The 20,601-nt window shown below is 41.5% G+C and overlaps 1 protein-coding gene across 10 annotated transcripts in view; it reads right to left on the reverse strand.

The window, feature by feature from the left end:
- The window catches only part of PTPRM (protein tyrosine phosphatase receptor type M), a 798,079-nt gene that overhangs the window by 212,356 nt on the left and 565,122 nt on the right, over positions 1–20,601 (reverse strand). For all 10 annotated transcript variants that reach the window (XM_003995022.6, XM_003995023.6, XM_019814995.3 and 7 more), the window contains one exon: positions 18,206–18,338. In XM_003995022.6, coding sequence (XP_003995071.1) covers positions 18,206–18,338 — 133 coding nt within the window. The remainder of the gene's footprint in view (positions 1–18,205; positions 18,339–20,601) is intronic.

Here is a 20,601-nt window from a genome sequence, read left to right on the forward strand (position 1 = left end):
CCCTGCATTTGGGTGAGACAGACTGCCAAATCACCTTGCATTTTCACAACGTGGGTACCACGGGGCTTGGAAATTAGTTATGCATGAAGAGGGCCATTCGTTGGCTGTGCATTTCAAGGCTGCGGAGATGCCTGATGCATCAAAGGCTTCTGAAGGAGCCTCAGGGGCACGGGTGCCCTCTCTGCTTCCCGACAGGAGCTCACGTCCAGGGGTCCAGGGGCAGCTTCAAGACTGCCCACCTGGCTCTGCAGGGTTCCTCTTTCACATGAGGTGCGATTTTCTTCTGTTGCAAAATGTGTGAGGTGAGAAACATGGGGATACTGGCCAATAAAGGTCATGGGATTCTCTTGTGGCTTCTTTCCAGCTCTATGGGTAGGTACAGGGTCCATCTTTTCCTATCTCTATTCCATTTCGATGAAAGAGCCATCATGGTTCAGAACGGCAGCTCTGGAGACAGGTGGCCTGACTTCGCCTCTTGGTTCTGTGGCTTACTGACCTTGCTACTTTAAACAACTTACTTTTCTCTGTGTCAGCTTCCTGGACTGTAAAAACAGGGTCCCGGTCCATATGTCACAGAGTTGTTACAGGCCTAACGGTGCCAATACTCATAAATAACTTATCACACGTTGGTTAATAATCGTTGCTATCATCACTGTTGTTGTCATTATTATTATGTAAGTAACAATATGGATGGAATAGCTATTTAGAAGGGTTAAGCTACGTTCACTCATGGGTGTGTTACTAGTAATTTACGTATTTGAAGGTAAATTGCTTTTATCTTTCTTGGGGTCATTATCATCTCTTTTGGTTAATAAACTTGTTTCCAGGGAAGATGAGCTGTGTACAAAGTTTCTCACAGATGTCGCATATCATATATACAAACATATAGTGTCTCAAAATAAGATGGTTGAGAAAAATCCCATGGGTAGGGCTCTGTCTTCTTCATGGTGACTCCAGTTACTAAAAGGGGTTCAGGCTAAGGAGTTTTGAAGGAAGAAGAGAGTGGAAAGCAAGAATAGGCTTTGCTCCTTTCCTGAGCAATGGCAGGAAGTGAGTGTAGAGTCCGCCAAGGCTCTTTTAGAAGCTGTGTGGATGGGTCATACGGGTGGGAAGAGGACAAGGGGGCTCATGTATGATAGGACCTGCTGTTACTCACTTTTTCAATGACCCACAAACAGTTCTGTAGGCTGGGTTACAGGAGATAATTAAACCACAGTTCCTGCCCTCAGAGAATCTCCAGTCAACTCAGGGCCACCGGTCTGCTCCATATAAAAAGGCTCTTACAAATAGTCAAACCAGAGGATAACACAGGATCCACGAATTGAGGCTTCATTCAACCAAGAGGAACCCTAGTCGTAAGTTTTAGGCAGCATATACTGAATTGATTTTGTTTTATTTTTTTTAAACCAAATCCATGAGACTGAAATTATACAAAGTCTGAGGCCTGCATGTGGGGTGCAACGTGGGTTTGATTTGAAGCACTGCTAGCTTCTAGAATGCTGGACACAGTCACATTCTGTTTGTAGACGATCTTTGCCGTAGCCACCATCACTCGTAAAGAAAAGGAAACAACTGCCAGTCGTGTAAGCCACCGACCTAGCACTACCTGTATTTCATTCTTTGGTGTCTAAAGATAATGCAGAGGGACAGACTGTTTTCTTCACTTGGGACTATACTCAGTGCATCAGCAGTGATCTGGGCACACGTGTCCTGGCTGGTTCCAGGTTGATGGCCAGCCTGCCTTGCTTCACGGGTATGCTGGTACCAATTCAGGAGGTGGTTTTCAGAGGCACCTATGGTTTTCTCACTGTCACCACTGTTAGTAAAACTTCTGGGATACTTCAGGCTGCACTCTTTGAATATGGCTTGATGTCTTCCTGTGGTCCTCCTAGACTCAGATAGCCATGCACCAGCAGCATCAGTATTCGCTTGGCATGAGCTGCACAAAGAAACGGTCCTGGACAGCCCAGGCCTGACAGCCCACAAGGCCGACAGTCCATTACAAGCCCCGTCTGCAATACTGTAGGCTGGGCTAGTGCTCTGAGGCTGAGCGTTGATTGATGAGGGCAGAGCTGAGTGCAAGACCTGCCTAAACATCATTCTGTCCACCACTGAACAGTAAAACATTTTGTACTGTGGTCAAACATCTATAACACAAAATTTTCTAACTTAACCATTTTCAAGTGCACAGTGCAGTGGTGTCACGTGCCCTTGTATCACTGCGGAACCATCAGCCCCATCCATCTCCAGAACTTTTTCATCGTCCCAAACTTAACTTTGCACCCTTTAAACAGTGACCCCCTTTCCGCCTCCCCTCAGCCCCTGGCAACCACTGTACTAGGAATGTGACCACCCTAGATACCTCATATAACTGGAATCAGACAGTATTTGTCCTTCTGTGACTGGTTAATTTCACTTAGCAAAATGGCGTCAAGGTTCATCCCTGTTTTAGCCTGGATCAGAATTTCCTTCCTTTTTAAGGCTGAATAATATCCCACTGTATGTGTATACCACTGTTTGTTTATCCATTTATCCACTGGTGGACATTTGGGTTGTTTCCACCTATTTGGGTATTGTGAATAATGCTGCTATGAACCATATGGGTGTAAAAATATCTGTTCGATTTCAATTCTTTCAATTATTTTGAGTATATACCAGGAAGATGTTTTTATAAATAAATACAATAAATAAAAGTGCTGCTGCATTTCTGGATCCCAGTGTAGTACATTTTCCATTTCATGCACAACTCAAAAAGGGATTGCCTGTTGCTAGAGAAATCAGTTCAACAGATTGTGTTTGCCAAGTCACAAAATTACCTCAGGAAGAGACTTCGTCGAGTGGGCTCAAGTTATCACAGTAAAAAACATTTCAGAATCCACAAATTTTGTTTTCTAAATTTTTAGTTTCTCTCTCTTTTTAAAAAAATATTTTAAAAATACTTATATTTGAGAGAGAGAGAGAGAGAGAGAGCACGTAGGGGAAGGGCAGAGGGAGAGAGAGAGAATCCCAAGCAGGCTCCACACTCAGTGTGGAGCTGGACGCGAGGGTTGATCCCACACCCTGGAATCATGACCTGAGCCAAAATCAAGAATCAGAGGCTCAATCGACTGAGCCACCCAGGGACCCCTTCTTAGTTTCTCTCTTACTTTATGGGTCTTCATTATGGCTATTTCATTTACCTTAGTTTAACTTGATTTGTTACTTGTTCAGAACTCCAATTTCATTGTTGTGGGTTCTTTACATATTATCGGTAACATTAGCAACGTAAGTTCTGAAAGAGAAATGATTGCTGAGTGCCCTCAATTTAAACTGAAAATGCTAGAGCTAATGCTCTGGTCAGGACACTAATTAAAAGATATTTGAGAATTCAAAACTTCGTAAGCCATAGAACACATGGTATTAAAGTAATTGTTGGTAACGTCCTTTAGCTCTGTTAGCAAAAGGACCTGAACATCAATAAAGAGTGTCACATTGCACATAATCAGATCTATAATTTTGACCTTTGAAACTGAACTTGTTAATGATGTTCATTAATCAGTCACATTCTTCCTCTAATCGGCTTCTCCCTTCACATAATGATTTATCATTTCACTTAGCAACTTACAACTTCAGTTAAATTTTGTTTCCCTGTTGTTCTTCCCAGCAGTGGTGATCAAAAAAGTAAAAGGGTGCACAGAATAAGAACGAATCATTTAGGTTGCATTTCTTTGTTAAAACGTTGTCCGGGCCTCTGTGCTGGGCACACTTCCCTTGGGAGTAATCGCTAAGAATCTGGTATCAGCTGTGGACAGCAGAGGGGCGCTTCAGACCGACGGTGGAGTGACAGAGCCTCGACCTCACCACTGCAATACTGGTAACTATGTCGCGACTTGAGGGGACACTCAATAAGCTAGACTTGCCGAAGTTCCACGTTAAAAAAAAAAATCAGTTTCAGAATTAAGGGAGAAGTTTGGGGACAAGAGTTAGAAACTGTCTGGAGACCTAAAGGGATGTATCATCTGAGTCCATGAACCAGCACAGCAATTAGGGTGTAGAAAATTAAATTGTTCTTGAAGCGAAGCCGGTGGAGTTCAGGTACCTGAGCAATTTCCTGCCAAGGAATGAAAGTGGGTTGGTCCGGCCTGACGAATGAGCCGCATCATGGTCGTGACTTGACTCGTAGGCTGCTGTGGGCTCTTCAGGAGGTGCTAGCTGCTGGCTGAGGATGGGGTGGCAGGGCTGTGGGGCACGTCTGTTAGATGTGCCCCGAGGGCTCTGGAATTTGCCACAGATAAAAGCAGCAGACCATTTTCATAACTGTAGCTTGCTGTCAAGACGAAGCGGGGTCACCATGCTGTGGATTGGACACGCGGGCAGCTCAAAGCTGCAGGGCACTGGAAACTATTTAAATTTGGATTCTCTTTCTTAAAGACAGGTTATAAAGGTGCATGTGTGTGTGTGTGTGTGCGCGCGCGTGCACACGTGTGCTGGGGTGGGGAGAAAGGAAATATAGAGAGATATACTCTTTCTATTCTCAGATTACTACAGATTGGTAAATATTACTCCTCAAGCTCAGCATAAGGAAATCAATAGCCATAGTGTTATAGGGCCACAGAGCCCCTGTTCTCACGTGATCTCCAATTTTTGCTGGCTTTGTCACCCAGGCTAGACTAAGCAGCAGAAGAACCCAAGCGCCCAGGGCACAGTCCATCAGGAAGTCACCTTAGGAAGGAAGGCCTTGCTGGTGTGGGCTGGCTTCCCTCCCGAGAGCCCATCCACAAAGATGAGCATTGCTGAGCGTAGCCTAGTCCCCTCTTCTACACTGGGGGAATTTTTTTTAATGTTTATTTATTTTTGAGAGAGAGAGACAGAGACAGAGCACGAGCTGGACAGGGCAGAGAAAAAGGGAGACACAGAATCCAAAGCAGGCCCCAGGATCTGAGCTGTCAGCACAGAGCCCGATGCGGGGCTTGAACCCATGGACTGTGAGATCATGCCCTGAGCTGAAGTCAGACACTCAACCGACTGAGCCACTCAGACACTCCTGGGGGAATTGTTTTAAAGGAGCAGAAAGATGATTAAGGTGACATCTTATCAGTGAAAACGCTAGAATAGAGATTACTACCGGAAGTTCATCTACAGTCCAAAGATCTCAAACCTGGACTAGAAAGACAGGAGTTAACAGTATCTCTAAGTGAAGAAAGTGGGGACATGCCCCAATTATAAATTGGAGGCACACTTAATCCAAGCCACCTGGCAACATCACCCACAAGCTAAGTGAAGCTCAAGTTGTTGTGTGTTTCCGAGTATGAACCACCAATTTACAAAATGCTTTGCAGGCCAGTTTTGCTATGTGAGGGCATCGCAGGTATTAATGAGAAGCTGGGCAGAGAAGAGGCATGGGTGAGGAGTCTATTGTCCTTGTCTGGTATAAGACAAAACCTATAGCCAGAAACATAGGTGATGGAAAATTGTAAAATGTGGTCCTGTAACTGTGTCTTGCTTGGTTTATCTTAAAATAGAATTAGGAATCACAGATTGGTGACTAGAGACCCATTTTATTTGGCCAAAATTTAAATTTAAAAATTGACTGATGGCCAATAATAAAAAACATTACAAGATTTAATAAAACCAATTGAGATTTCTTGCTTCCCTGAGTGGAGGGGACAGGAAGATCTGTGACAGCATAGTGTACCTGACCGAAACTGAATGGCAGAGGCCTTCTTGAGATACGCTCTCCACCGGGGCCTCACCTTTACTCACCTGGGTCTTTTTTTTTTTTTTTTTAAGTTTATTTACCTATTTTGAGAGAAAGAGAAAGCACGAGTTGGGGAGGGGCAGAGCAAGAGGAGAGAGAGAGAATCCCATGCAGACTCTGCACTACCAGCATGGAGCCAGACGCGGGGCTTAATCTCATGAACCCTGAGATCATGACCTGAGCCGAAGTCAGACACTCAATCCAGTGAGCCATCCAGGCGCCCCTCACCTGGGTCACCTTTACAGGCCCCACAGGCAGTTCTGATTTGACCCTTAAACTGTACGTACTGCCACTTTTAAGACCAGAATTCTGAGTCAACTCTAGCTTGACAAATCAAAAAAGAAAAATCTCAAGTATTCTATCTGCAAAACTATACAACCAACAGATGCAAGTTCAATTAAGCAATTCTCAACAAAGACACCCTCATGAATTTCCAAGTGTCCCCTAAGGGAGTAATACTACTCCCACATGATAGTCACTGAGCAAAGAATTTCAGTTAATACTATGTCAGCACTTCATTTTCAAAATCTTAATATATTTATGGGTCACCTGGGTGGCTCAGTCGATGAAGGGTTTAACTTCAGCTCAGGTCATGATCTCACGGTTTGAGAGTTGAAGCCCCACACTGGGCTCACTGCTGTCAGCGCAGAGCCGACTTTGGATCCTCTCTCTCTCTCTCTCAAAAATAAATAAACATTTAAAAACACATCTTAAATATTTCTGAGATTGCTCTCTCTTCCTTCCTTTTAAGTAAAGGTTAAGGCTGTACCCAAGAATTAGGCACTGATAACTGACCTATTCTCTTAGGAGTGGCTGATTTCTTCAATGACTGAGCTCAGACTCTGGATCCATGACCCAGGCTTTTAGGCAAATCGGGGAAAAAAAATACAGGCCATTTTGATAGTTCCCAGTAACTATATCCTTACACTGAGCTGTTGGGTAAATGGCTTTTTCCTGATTTTGTTTCTGTTAATGTTTTCTTTCTGACATGAGGACAGTGAACCAATGTTTATCATACACTCCAATCAGCACACACTCAAAGGAACAATTTCCTTTGGTGGAAAGAGCTATTAGTGGCCAAAGGGCTGGAAATGAGAAAACCCGAATGAATTTCAGAAAGCCCAGGCGTAGCTACTGAAGACAGGAGTCTGAACATTTCCATCGTAAACCCACCGAAAGGAAGACCTGACAAACTGGATGTTTTCATTTATTTAGGGCCTATGCTCACATGTAAAAAAAAAAAAAACTCATCCTGAGGCTGTTTATTCATTTTTTGAATATGATGATTTTTATCTAAATTGATGTTGGTTGTGAAAACTATCCAAAGGAGTACACACTTTATAAGAAATATTTCAGAGGTGGTTTAAACATAAATAATAATTTAAGTAAATCATAGTTATGAACCCATTTTTCTTTTAATTGAGCTGTATCTCAATTTAAATCTATTCCTATTCATTGAAACTGTTTCAATACATTAAATTAACAATGTAAATACAGTGAAACCTTGGTTTGCGAGTGTAATTCGTTCTAGAAACACATTTGTAATCTAAAGCGTTCCTATATCAAAGCAAATTTCAAGAACTATTGGCTCAGTTGTGATCATGTGACATTTCGCATCATGTACTAGTCGTATTGCAAGACATCACTCATTTATCAAGTTAAAATTTATTAGAAATATTTGCTCACCTTGCAGAACACTTGCAGAACAAGGGACTCATAATCCAAGGTTTTACTGTAATTGTTACACAAACTTTAAAAAATCACGCTATTCAAAATAGGGAATCTGTCCACCAGAAAACTTAAAAAATAATCTTTTTAATTTTTTTTCAACGTTTTTAATTTATTTTTGGGACAGAGAGAGACAGAGCATGAACGGGGGAGGGGCAGAGAGAGAGGGAGACACAGAATCAGAAACAGGCTCCAGGCTCTGAGCCATCAGCCCAGAGCCTGACGCGGGGCTCGAACTCACGGACCACGAGATCGTGACCTGGCTGAAGTCGGACGCTTAACCGACTGCGCCACCCAGGCGCCCCAAAAATAATCTTTAAAAGAATGTTTTATTTATTTATTTTGAGAGAGAAAGAGAGACAGACACACAGACAGACAGACAGACAGACAGACAGGGAGGGGCAAAGGGAGAGGATCCCAGGCAGGCTCTCAGCTGTTAGCATTGAAGCCCAAGGATGCAGGGCTTGATCCCATGAACTGTGAGACCATGACCTGAGCCTGGTCTTAACCAACTGAGCTACTCAGGTGCCCCGCAAAACATCTTATGCTATTATAAAACATACATCTCCCAAATAAATAAGAAGCCAAAGCAATTCAAAGTCCAGCGTTGCAGTGAAGGGCTTGCATTAAAGAAGAGTTTTTGTCTGTAATTGCTAAATAACCTACATGCCTACTACCTGCAAAACACCCTGAAGGGCATGAGAGCAGAGTGCCAGAAATGGTTAGAAAAAAAAAATCACATCACAGCTTTTAAAATGCTGTAATCTAACAGAAAAGAGAGAGGAGACCCAGGTAACTCAAGAGTCTGCATGCAAGGAAATGTATGTGAGTGCTGTAATGAGGGGGTGAGTAACGAGGGCACCAAATCCTAGCGTCCAAATTGGAATTCTGGTGTTCAGGCAGGTGCTGCTTCAAGTCGCCTGGGGAACATAATTAACGTCCGGGAGTTGTGTTCATGCCTGCTCTTACGCCTGAGTGATAAAATGGGCCATTCTTAGACACGATAACCAGGGCTACATTTTTGCCAATTTTATGCTTTGTGTTGTTTTCACAAACAAATAGAAGTATGTTGAATTTAATAAATAAGTCAAGTTTTGCTTGTTGCAGTAAAAGCCATAAAAATAGCTTCACTTCAGTTCTACCACAGCAGTGTCGATGGGGAAACAGCATATATGAAAAAAAACAACAACAACTACTTCCAATGGATCTAGTGAAGCCCTGGGCACCTTAAAGGCAAGGGCATTGGGCAAAACCATGCCTTTCCTATTCACCTCAATACACTGTTTAAAAGACTATTGCATCTGGAATGCTGAGATCTGCTAAGAGAGAGAGAGTGAGAGAGAGAGTTAGAGAGAGAGAGAAGGAGGGAGGGAGGGAGGGAGGGAGGGAGGGAGGGAGGGAGGGAGGGAGGGAGTAGCATAGTGGTCCCTCTCTATCCTCTTTAAAATTTAACTATATGTAATTTTCTATAAATGAACATAAGTCAAAGATTTCAGATATAACTCCTTTCCTTGTTAAAAAGAAATTTAGATCTATGTTAGAAGAAGAGGGATCACAAATGTTGCCTAAAGAAGCAGGTTAGACAACGGCCAATTTTAAACACATATATATGTATATATTTACATGTATATACCTATTTCTCCTATACTCTTTTTCATTACTGTTTCAGTCACCAATATAAAACAAAAACAGAAAGAATTGATTATTTATTTATCTATCTATCTATTTATTTATTTGTAAAAGAGAGAGAGAGAGAGAGAGAGAGAGAGAGAGAGAGAGAGAGGAAGAGGGGCAGAGGGAGTGAGAGAGAGAGAATCTAGAATCTTAAGCAGGCTCCACACTCAGTGGGGAGACCAATGCGGGGCTTGATCCCACGATCCTGGGATCATGACCTGAACTGAAATCAAGAGTTGGATGCTCAACCGACTGAGCTACCCAGGCACCCTGAAGAAATGATCATATCAAGTTTGAAGTCTTGGATTCACTAACCAAGATGACAGACTTAAAGTCATCCTCAGCTTTCACACCCTGGGCACTTCCCACTCTACAAACTGGAAAGTGAAGTCATGTCCACATAAATGGAGACATACACTCTTTATGAAACAGGAGAGCCTGGGTGGGACTGAGCTGGAAATATCAATGCATACAACGCACATCATCTGGGGAGATCGCCTGTGGAGAATGGTCAATTTTGGTGGTAAATATCACCTCCCTCTTAACACCCTCTTAGGTACTGTTAGACTTAAGCTTTAGAGGGAAGACAGACCAAAAAAACAAGTTTTAAGAAGCTATGCTAATGAGTATAGGATAAAAATGAGCTGTGTTAGAAAGTTACAGGCACTAACAACACAAATCAGCAGGACAACTGTACCCTGAGATGGCTGCTAAGAACCCCGCTCAATGTGTGCAGGTGGGGAGCTGGTGCCGAGTAACAAGGCATGAGGGTCCACACTCCAGATAGTTCCAGAGGTTGATCCTGACCTGTGGGAGTTGAGGTAGTTGGCTGAGCAGGATCTAAGGCAGGTGCAGGGACTCCAAATAGATGTGTGACATTGCTGAGCACACCAGAGAGAGAAATGCTGCCCTTTTGTTCTGACCCCGGAGGAGGACTGCTCGGCCCCTTATTGGATCTGGGTCTCATAGGTCTGGATACACAAAGTATTTGTGCTGACTGTCAAGACCATGACCGCTCTGGAGAATTTGGGGCTTAGAGGGAGCTCCCCAAGAGCAGTCGTATCGATGCCCCAGGACTCTGGCTTACTTCCTTCCCTGTAAGCCATAGTTCATCCCTCCCCTTGGCTGAGCAGTGGCCTGTGCAGAAAGCACACTGCTGGGTGAGTTTGGCCCAAGAGTGGTTTTCCCTCGTGCTCGCAGCTGTAGCACCTGCCCCAAAGCCTGGCCTCCAACTACAGGAACCGTGAGCTGCCTTCCTTGTAATAGCTGTGTTCCTTGCTATCCTCACAGTTAAAGACCCATGTTCTCCATGGGCAAAGGAGAGGTGGATTCCCTCTACAGGACAGACAGCCTTTTGTCCTGCCTCGTCTCTTGAGTATGGAAACAAAAACTTTGAGGCATGCGTGCAATGCACATTGAACCTAGGGTCAGCTACGGCTCATATACTGAGGTAGCAGATTATGTATATTGTCAACATAGGTAATATTTATTGGGGCCAGCACTTTGACAGTAGAAACTCATTTTCTTCTCCTAACACTCCTACGAAGTAAGTACTCTTATTTTGCCCTTGGTATACCTGGGGAGACCGAGGGACACAAAGCCAAGCGGCTTGCCCACGGTCACACAGCTTGGAAGCCACAGGGTCAAGGTATGATACAGGTAGGTGGCTGTGCCTAGGGATGGCTGGTAACTCCACTCTGCTCCCAGACTCTAGAGTTGGTCTCTGATGAGGAAGGCCTGGAGTGAAACACTCCCTTCCTTCACGGCTTACTATAAAACTTAACAAAGTTCTCTCAGTCACTAAACCAGACAAGGATACAGCACCCTCAACTATTGTGAGTTACCCGAAGGAAACCTACTGTTCCAAAAAGGACACAAAAGACACACACTTGAAAGGATTTAAAAAACACTTCTATAAAGGAGGAAGTGGAAAAAGCTTTTAGTTAGCTGTTTTCCAAAGCATGCTGGCAGATTTCAAATCTTTGCAGACTTAGAGTGATGGTTAACTGTGGTAAGCTGATGACTACACTGTGTTTCCAACTAATGGATCCGGGCAGTACCTGAGTTTGAACAGAGCAGGAGGCATCTCTGAGTTTAATGCTGTGGCCATAAGCAGTGGAGCAGGGTGGTTAACAACCAGATACATTTGATTTATGCCAGGCTCTGCCCTGTACTACCTGCATCACCTTGAACAATCTCCCAAACTTCTGGGCCCCTATGCTATTATTTATCCAGCACCAGCTATGTATATGAGTTATCTTATTTAATCTTCATGCTCCCCTGTGAAGTACACAGTAGCCTCATCACCACATTTCCCATTGCAAAAGTTCAGAGATGGTAAGTAACTCATCCGCATTTACACTGCTAACCAAGTAGGGGCTGGGATTCAAACCAGATCTGTTAAGGTTCGAAAGTCCAGTGGCTGCCCCTTACCATTCTCTGACACTTTTCTCCTATAAAATAAAAATAAAATAAAAAATTAGTGCCTATATTCCCCACCCTCCTGTTTAAAATAAAATCTTCCGTATAAAGAGCTCCCAAAGAACCCTTAATGGAAGGTAACAGAACATAGTCAAACCATTTAGTTGAGTCCAGAAATAGTGTCTAATATAGGAGCTATTAAAATAATCACATAAAGTCCAGGTTAGAGGAGGCCTTGAGAAAGGTCAGTTTGTTTAACTTACCTCTGTACCACAAGCCCATCCAGTTATCATCTAGAAAACTGAAGGACATTAGCTGATTGACAGATCAGGATGACATACACATCCTTATTTGTGTACCCAGATATCCTGTCTCATGCGTGCCAAAGCTTGTGCTGGAGCAGTAAGTCCCAGCATCTGGTTATTTATACAGCTGCATATCAAGTACACATATTCTAAATAATAATCACAAAGAAACTTTCTCATGTAGTTTCAGAAAGTGTGATTTTGAAACAATAGAGCATCCAGACTTAAGACATTTTCCACATACGACTCACACTGAGCTATAGAGGGAAAGAATTCCTATCTCATATGTAAACAAGTATAGCAGAAGAGCTATAGATAATGTCAACTTGCCTCCAGCCTCATGCTGCAGGCATCCCTTTGAAAATAGAGCTTTCATCAAATTTTCTCTCTTATCTTTTTTGTTTCATGGTGTCTTCAGAAATACTTCCTATTTTTTATTGAGATTTCTTTCTCAGTATCAGTATTGTTTAAATATAATAGAATGGGCTCTAAATATTTAATGGCATGTGCTGCATTTGCAAAATGTACACTTGTTAAAATATGTTCTGGAAAGAGATAGAGATAGAGTGCTTCAGGATTAAAACAGTTACATTTACCTAAAACAGGTGTTGTTGTAGTTGAATAGCTAACATTTGCTACTTTGACTAAGAGTGCATATTTCCTTAATTATTTTCATAGAGCCACAACTTCTGTAATTTCTACTTACCTCAATAGCTGAGACAGGAATATTACCGTAATTAATATAAATGTTCTCAAATTTCTAAAAGATCTATATCAACTTTAGAAACAATAGTAAATATAATTAAGCAGGGTAAAAATGGATGGTGTTTGTATGCTAAATTCTGTCAAACATGTTATTGAGATAAATTATTCCCTATGAAAAATGTTGAAAATGCAGGTATTTTCATTTATAGAAATATATTTAATTATACATGGATGAAAAATGATAAATACTAAGTATCTCCTACTCAACTTATTTCATATTAATTTTGAAAATACAATTGACCTTTGAACAACACAGGGTTGAGTTGTGTGGGTCCACACGGATTGTTTTTTTCAGTACTGTCGTGTAAATGTATATTCTCTTCCTCATGATTTACCAAATAACATTCTTTTCTCGAGCTTACTTTATTGTAAGAATACAGTATATATAGAACATATGACATAAAAAATATGTGTTGATTGACTATGTTGTCAACTGACAGTAGGCTAGCAGTAGTTAAGTTTTGAGGGAGCCCAAAGTTATATAAGTTTTTGACAGCGGGGGGCGGGGGGGAGGGGGGAGGGGTGGTCAGTGCCCCAAACCCCAGTGCTGCTCAAGGGTCACCTCTACATTGTCATATGACTCTGTATGAAACTTTAATTTCATATCCATCTTCTACCCTTTATCAACATTTGCTGCATCAAAACACTGCACCCTCCGAAGAACACACATTTTTGCAAAAGAGAAAATAAGAAATTGCTTTGCTTATAGGATAAAATAAAAAATAAACGTAAAGGTTTTGTGAACAGCTTTCAAGGCAAAGGTGGTTTCATAGTACATTAGTCCAGGTAAGGTTCCAATAAATTAATATTCATAAACAAGTTAACAATTAGTCATTCATTTGTGGTAAGTTTGTAAAACATTATAGCCAAATAAAACTGATGGTTATCTCAGTTTTCAGTCATTATTGCCTCGATGCGAAAGAATTCCATGAGTTAACATGAATCGAATGGATTTTATGTATTAGGGCCTACCTTCAGCAACTACTTTTTTTTTAAGTTTGTTTATTTATTTTGAAAGAGAGGGAGAGAGAGAGAGAGAGAGAGAAAGAGAGAGAGAGAATTGCAAGCAGGCTCTGTGCTGTTAGCGCAGAGCTGGAGGCGGGGTTCGAACTCAGAAACCGTGAGATCATGACCTGGGCTGAAACCAAGAGTTGGAGGCTTAACCAACTGAGCCACCCCGGCGCCCCAGCAACCACTTTTTATAAAAGGCCTACCCTTCAGAAAGCAATATGATCTGAGCTAAGCTTATAATTGGCAATGCCTCCTAATTAAATTTGCTGTCCCCCACCTCCCAGGGCGCTCAGGCCCATCTGGCCTGGAGTGCTGATAAACACAGACGGTAACTACTGACTTTTCCTTAGCAGGACAGACTTCCAATTGTATTTCCAGAAATATTGATGAGTTTGTTTCAGCACCCTTTCTCCTGGGCCCAGTCTGTCTTTATGACCAATGGCACACATTTGCGCGGGCTGTGGCCAAGCGCTGAGGGCAGAAGCAACGTGGACTAACTCGCCCATGCAGGAAGGACTCCGACTCCGATTAGCATCAGGCTTTAACTGCACCTGAGGCAGTTCTTTTCCTTCCCTCTCTCTCCTTCCCCGTTTTCATTCCCCTCCCTGCTCCTTCCTTTTAATTGAGTGCCTGCTGTGTGACAGCAGGACACGGGGCTAAGAGATAAGCTCTTCACCAAGTAACACTTCTAGACTTGAGCCAACTGAACGAAGACAGTCTTTGGAAGAACTATGGAGTATGTTTAAATAATGAAATATGGCAATAAGCCACCCACTGTATTTCCAGAATAGCAAACGTACAGTGTCACCATAGGCCACTACATATGGAACACCTGGCCAATTGACTGGAAGTGGGAGGAACTACAGAGATCATCCCATGTTATGCTCTCAATTCACAAATGAGGACTCCAAGGCCCAGAGAAGCTCAGAATCACAAACTTAAAATAAAGACCTAGGGATTGCAAATCTAAATTCGGCGTTCTTCTGCGTGTGGTGGGAGGTGAGCAGAGCGGGTGAAGGGGGTCAAAAGGTACGCATTTCCAGCTATAGAATAAGTAAGTCGGGGGAAGTAATGTCCAGGCCTAGTGAATAATACTGTAGCATATATTTCAAAGTTGCTGAGAGGAGATCTTGAAAGTCTTTACCACAAGAAAAGAAATTTTATAACAATGTGAGAGGGACATTAACTACATTCATTGTGCTGATCAGTTCACACTATATACAAATGTTGAATCATGATGTTATACACCTGAAACTAATACAATGTCATATGGCAGACCTCAATAAAAAAAAAAATTCAGTGTTCTTCTAACCAAAGAGTGTGGCTTATTCCCTATCAATGATACATCTGCAACTTATCCATTGTTAACATGTTGTTTTAGGGGCGCCTGGGTGGCTCAGTTGGTTAAATGTCTGACGTTTGATTTCGGCTCAAGCCATGATCTTGTTGCAGTTTATGAGACCAAGCCACGCATTGGGCTCATGCTGATAGAGTAGAGCCGGCTTGGGATTCTCTCTCTCTGTCCCTCCCCTGCTCACATGTGTGCTCTCTCTCCCTAGATAGATAGATAAAATATCATGTCTTAACTATTTAAAAATACAACTTAAAATTTAGACTAAAATTTTGGAGAAAAACCCTGAACACTTAGAATTTGTCAGAATTCCTATTAAATATGACATGACTATTCAGGTCTAAATCTTGTAAGTTTTATATTTATAGGAATGATATATTGGTAAATTTACCCCACAGAGAGCATATTCTGTATTTCAGAAAAAACAAATACAAAAGTGGCACATGATATGAAAACAACCTTTTTAAGATCATTACCTAGTAAATAATCATGTAAATTTGATATGAGTTATTGGTATTTAGTCTAATGTTGTATCAAGACCATATGTTACCGGAGGCAATCTCTTCAAATGCATAATTTATAACATAACCTCCATGACTACCTGAGAGACCTAGGTAGAATAATGAATTAATCCAGCAGAAATAGACCCTTGGAGGATGAAATGACATTTAGCTAAGGTCACAAGGGCAACTGGATTAGTAGTTTCAGGCTATTCCTCATAGAGAGCTTGCCAGATGACACAGAAATGCAACATATTCCCTCAACTAAAAATAAATCCCTTCAGAATGTTTAGTTTGAATATCCAGGCATGGAAAGGCCTAGTATTACTTTGATTTTATAGTGAATAATATTAAAAAAAAAAAAACAGGATTAACCACTGGTAGCAAAGAGAAGTCTTCTGAATGAACACTGAGGTGGGGGGGCAATGCAAAACATCTGGGAGAAAAATGCATAAGAGGTGATGGAGAAGTAAGAGAAGAAGAAATAAAAAAAGAGAAAATGGACAGGAGAAAGAAAGAAAGAGATAAATAGCTAGAGAAGAAGGATAAAGAGAAGGAAGTTACAGGGAAGTGAAATGAAAAGAAAAAAGAAAGAATTAAAAATGAGGAGACTTCCATTATAAAACCAATAAGTCATGGGACATAATGTACAACATGGCGACCATAGTTAATAATCCCAGGTTGCATATTTTAAAGTTCCTAAGAGAGTAGCTCTTAAAAGTTCTCATCACAAGACAAAAAAATGGGAAGAAAAATAAGAGGAGAAATTAAATGACGGGTGGAAAAAGAGAGAAAGAAATTGAGGATGTAAAGCAAGTGGGAAAGAACTGGCAAACTATGGGGACTCATTAGTAACGTACAGCTGAGACAGAGTGATGGTTTGTCCTGAGGCCTATGTAGAACAGTAAACATAAGACAAAGGACAGAGCAAGAAAAGATGCATATGTGTGTGTGTGTACAGATAGATAGATAGAGGGGCGCCTGGGTGGCTCAGTCGGTTAAGTGTTCGACTTCGGCTCAGGCCACGATCTCACGGTTCGTGGGTTCTAGTCCCGCATCGGGTTCTGTGCTGAACACTTGCTCAGAGCCTGGAGCCTGCTTCGGAGTTTGTGTCTCCTTCTCTCTCTGCCCCTCCCCCACGCATGCTCTGCCTCACTCTGGCTCTCAAAAATAAATGTAATACAAAATTTTTAAAAAATAGATAGATAGATAGATAGATAGATAGATAGATAGATAGATAGATAAGAACTCACCCCTTAGATACTGGGTTACCCAAGGTTTACCCTTCATCCTTAACTTCCTTCTCACTCTACAATGACACTGAGGGATCTCATCCAAATCCAGGGCTTCAGCCCGGCACAGGGTGCTGACCTGACTATGGAAATTGTTATTCTGAGTCCACACCAGCACAACCAACTGTCCTGCGGACATTTCCACTAACCTTAATAGGAACAGTGAACTGAAAAAGTGACATGCCTACCTCTCCAAACTTCGTGCCTGCCTATGTCTACTTCCCATACTCCGCATTTTCTGACTTGGGAACATCTTCCCTAAGTTGTCTAAGTCAGTAACGAGGCTCTTTCTATAATTGCTCCTTTTCTCTGGGCTTCTGCCTTCAAACTACAACTTACCACCTAATAATTCTACAACTTACCACCTAATAATTCTAAGGCTGCCCCCTCCTCATCCAACTGGTCTTCCTGACTTGAGCTCTTTTCCTTCCTCATGGTGCTCAACCCTAACATCAGAGTGATCTTTCTAAGACAAAAATTACATCACATTACCACCTGCTTAAAGGCCACCAGTGGATCTCAGGACCAAGACCAGCCTCCTTAGATGACAGACAAGATTTTCAAGACCTTGCTTTGCTGACCTCTCCATCCTCACCTCCTACTATCCATGACTTACTTCCAGTCTATACTTGTTTTTAAACTACAGAGAAAAGGATTAAGACCTAGTAGTATCTCTGGAGGGGAAAATTCATGCTACTGCTTACCACATATTTTTATGTTGATAATTTTTGCATAAATTGAACATTGTATCATTAAGTTTTTACACATTTCTATATACAATAGACACAGTATATTTTTTAAGTGTGGGAGGTGAGGATTGCTTATTATAGCCACAACGGCTATAGCCACATTTTCCCCTCCCCCACACGACCCCCCAGCTAGACAGAGCCATGTGACAACATTTAATGAGTTTTAGCTCTTGTTTTCCGTCACACCATGGCCTGGGCTCCTATCAGGCTGTTTTCTAAGAGTCCCTTTGTCATGGGGTGTTGTGCTGATTAAGCCCCTACCATGGTGCCTACACGAAACATGGGCTTGATAAATTCACCATTATCTTCATTATAATGAGAAGGAAATCTCTTCTTTCTCATGTCCTTGAGACCACCCACTACATTAGTACGTCAGTAATCGGTAATAAAAATTCCCTGACGGATAGAGGTTTTTAAAGATTTTTGTAGAGCTTTACGTACCAACGTGTGGGAAGACACGGTCTTAGGTGACCTTGGCATGATATACTTTGCATATTCATACAACTCCACAGCCATTACTCTAAATTTTGCCTCGTAACCTTCAACGCTATATGATGAAAAATACCAACAGAGTCACAGATGTGTCTTAGCCATGAAAACCACCTACACACGCAAAGCAAACTGGCAGACGACGGGGTAGAACCACATCTCTGGCAACAGCTGGGAGCTCACCTTTTCTTCATTACCAACACAACTCCAAGGAAGATAATGACGAACAGCAAGATGCCGGCAATGACTCCAGCAATTTTGACCGTGTGGTCTGTTTCCTTCTCGGGTTCTGGAACTGGCTTCGGGGTGGCAGCTCCTAAAGATGAAAAGGAAATGAAAAAGGACAGACGGTGGGTAAGAGAATAAAGATGTTATGTTTTAAAAACAAAAAAAAAATTGCTGCATTTAACAGGGTAATATGACTTATCAGAGCCAGCAGACAGACAAGCTTTTGATTTTTTTTCAACAGCTTTCATATGCACCGAAAGGAGGGTAATTGTTCATATTGTTCTTCAATATTTTACTAAGCCATAACAGAAGTTGGGTAGCACCCCCAGCGCTGACCCTTTTAGAAGAGACTCTTCTCAAACAGTTTTTTATATTTTTATTATCTCTATTGGCTCCCTGCCCTTTCTGCCGTTTTAAAACTTGCTAACAACACAATAGCTATCCTAAGCCTTTATCCAAATTTGATTTGCTGGAACATTTTCCTCAATTATTTTTCATAAGTGAAGCAGTAATTCTATAACGTATTAGCCCAAACACCTGGAAAAGTGAGATAAGCTCATTTTCCATGCATTTTACCAGCAATTGTTTTTTTTAACACAATAGAGATTTTTCCCCTGCCTTTGGAATTCTAAATCTAGGTCACATCTGGTAGGCAAAAGACTCCTTCTAAGCAATTTATGCACAAAGTGGGAAGCAGCTGATGATCACACTACTGGCACTCACATTTAATATCTGTTTAAATGAGATAACCAGAGCCTTCCAGTGACTACTGTCTTAGCTCGCCTGCTTTCCCATTTCCCAAACGTTTGTCCTGTTTATGGCATAACGCGATGGAATGTCAAATCCACGTCTGATGAAATATCCATTTCCTCAGCTAAACGAGTTCAGGACGAGAAAATACTAGGAATGTAATGTTCAACTCACTACGCAGAATCCATTTTTTTTTAAGGGCTTCTACTCTCTTAATCAGAATGTGACAGTGCTGAGCATCTTAGCCATCAAGCCACTGTCCTCACCACATGGTCAGGACAGATCATTCTGAAAGCAGGAATTTTATGGCCAAGTCTCTCACCTTAGAATTTTCTTCTGATGTTCCTTGGTAAAAAAAAAAAAAATGTAATTGAAACTGAATATTGATATCGCCCCTCTCTACCCTTTCACTGGGTTTCCCGTTCACGCTTCACCTGATTCTTGATAAAACTTAGCCCTCCCTGTGTCTGGTGCATTGCAGGCTGGGCTTATTCTAAGATGAGTCGACACAGGGAACAGGGAGTGTCTAGCTAGAACTTTCCATCTGTTTCCATTGGAAACATATAAACTATGTTTCTTTCAAAAGGTATTCATATTAAGATTTTATAAGAGATTCTGCATCTTGAACCCAGCTGTGGCCATCAGACAGATGAAGCTAGTCAAGACTGGGGACAGGCACAAGGCAGAAGATAAGTTTCCATCCACGCATGCTTTGCGATCAAAGTGACAATTGTAATGAGAGCAGGCATGATGTAAAAATCACTCCTTATCAGATACAAACCCTTCTGCATAGCCTGTTTCAGGTCATTTTTATTTCTGACAACTTCAGGGGGATGTCCTGCTCTCTTGTTTGAATGGATATCCCTCAAAACTAGTTACCCAGATAAACCTTAAAACTAATAATGCTTACTACTTTTTAGTGTAATTACATCTTAAGTATACCCCTCCAATATGTCACTGGAACATACAGCCAAGCAGTGGGTTTGCAGGATATTGTAATATTAAATAAATTGCTAGGAAAGATTTAAAGATAAAATATGTACGTTATAAAAAGATGAAAATTTTTAAAAATCCGTGTAAAAATAAATAACACGTAAAATTCACAAGAGGGAAAAAGGGTGCCATGCTTTTGAATTTTGGCTTTTTTGTTCAATTAAAAAAACTTAACTTTAAAACAATAAAATGAAATTGGTTTATTCTACCAAATGTTGGCATATTGGCATATTGGGAGCCATTCTATTTATCTCAGTAGTTAATAGATTTCAAATGCTCCAAATATATTTTCTAAATAACTGACTGGCTGAGTTTCTTTGTAACTAAATTATGCCAGTAAATACAGCACTTGGGAAAGAGATTTAGAAAAACTTTATTTAGCCTAAAATACTGAAGTATAAAAAACAACACGGATACAACCCATACATTGTAAACAGTAAGGGAAGAGTTTGTCTTGTCAACGGTCATGTTTGTTTCTGTTAATTAAACAACTGGTTGTGTTTGACTTGAGCCAACACTTTGGCCTGCTCCATGAGAACTGGTGAATACTCTACACATCTTTAGGACAGGAAAAGAGTCTCCCTCGCTGCCTTTCATTCCCTTTGGAA

The sequence above is a fragment of the Felis catus genome, chromosome D3 (genome assembly GCF_018350175.1).
Source record: "Felis catus isolate Fca126 chromosome D3, F.catus_Fca126_mat1.0, whole genome shotgun sequence".
Lineage (NCBI taxonomy): Eukaryota > Metazoa > Chordata > Mammalia > Carnivora > Felidae > Felis > Felis catus.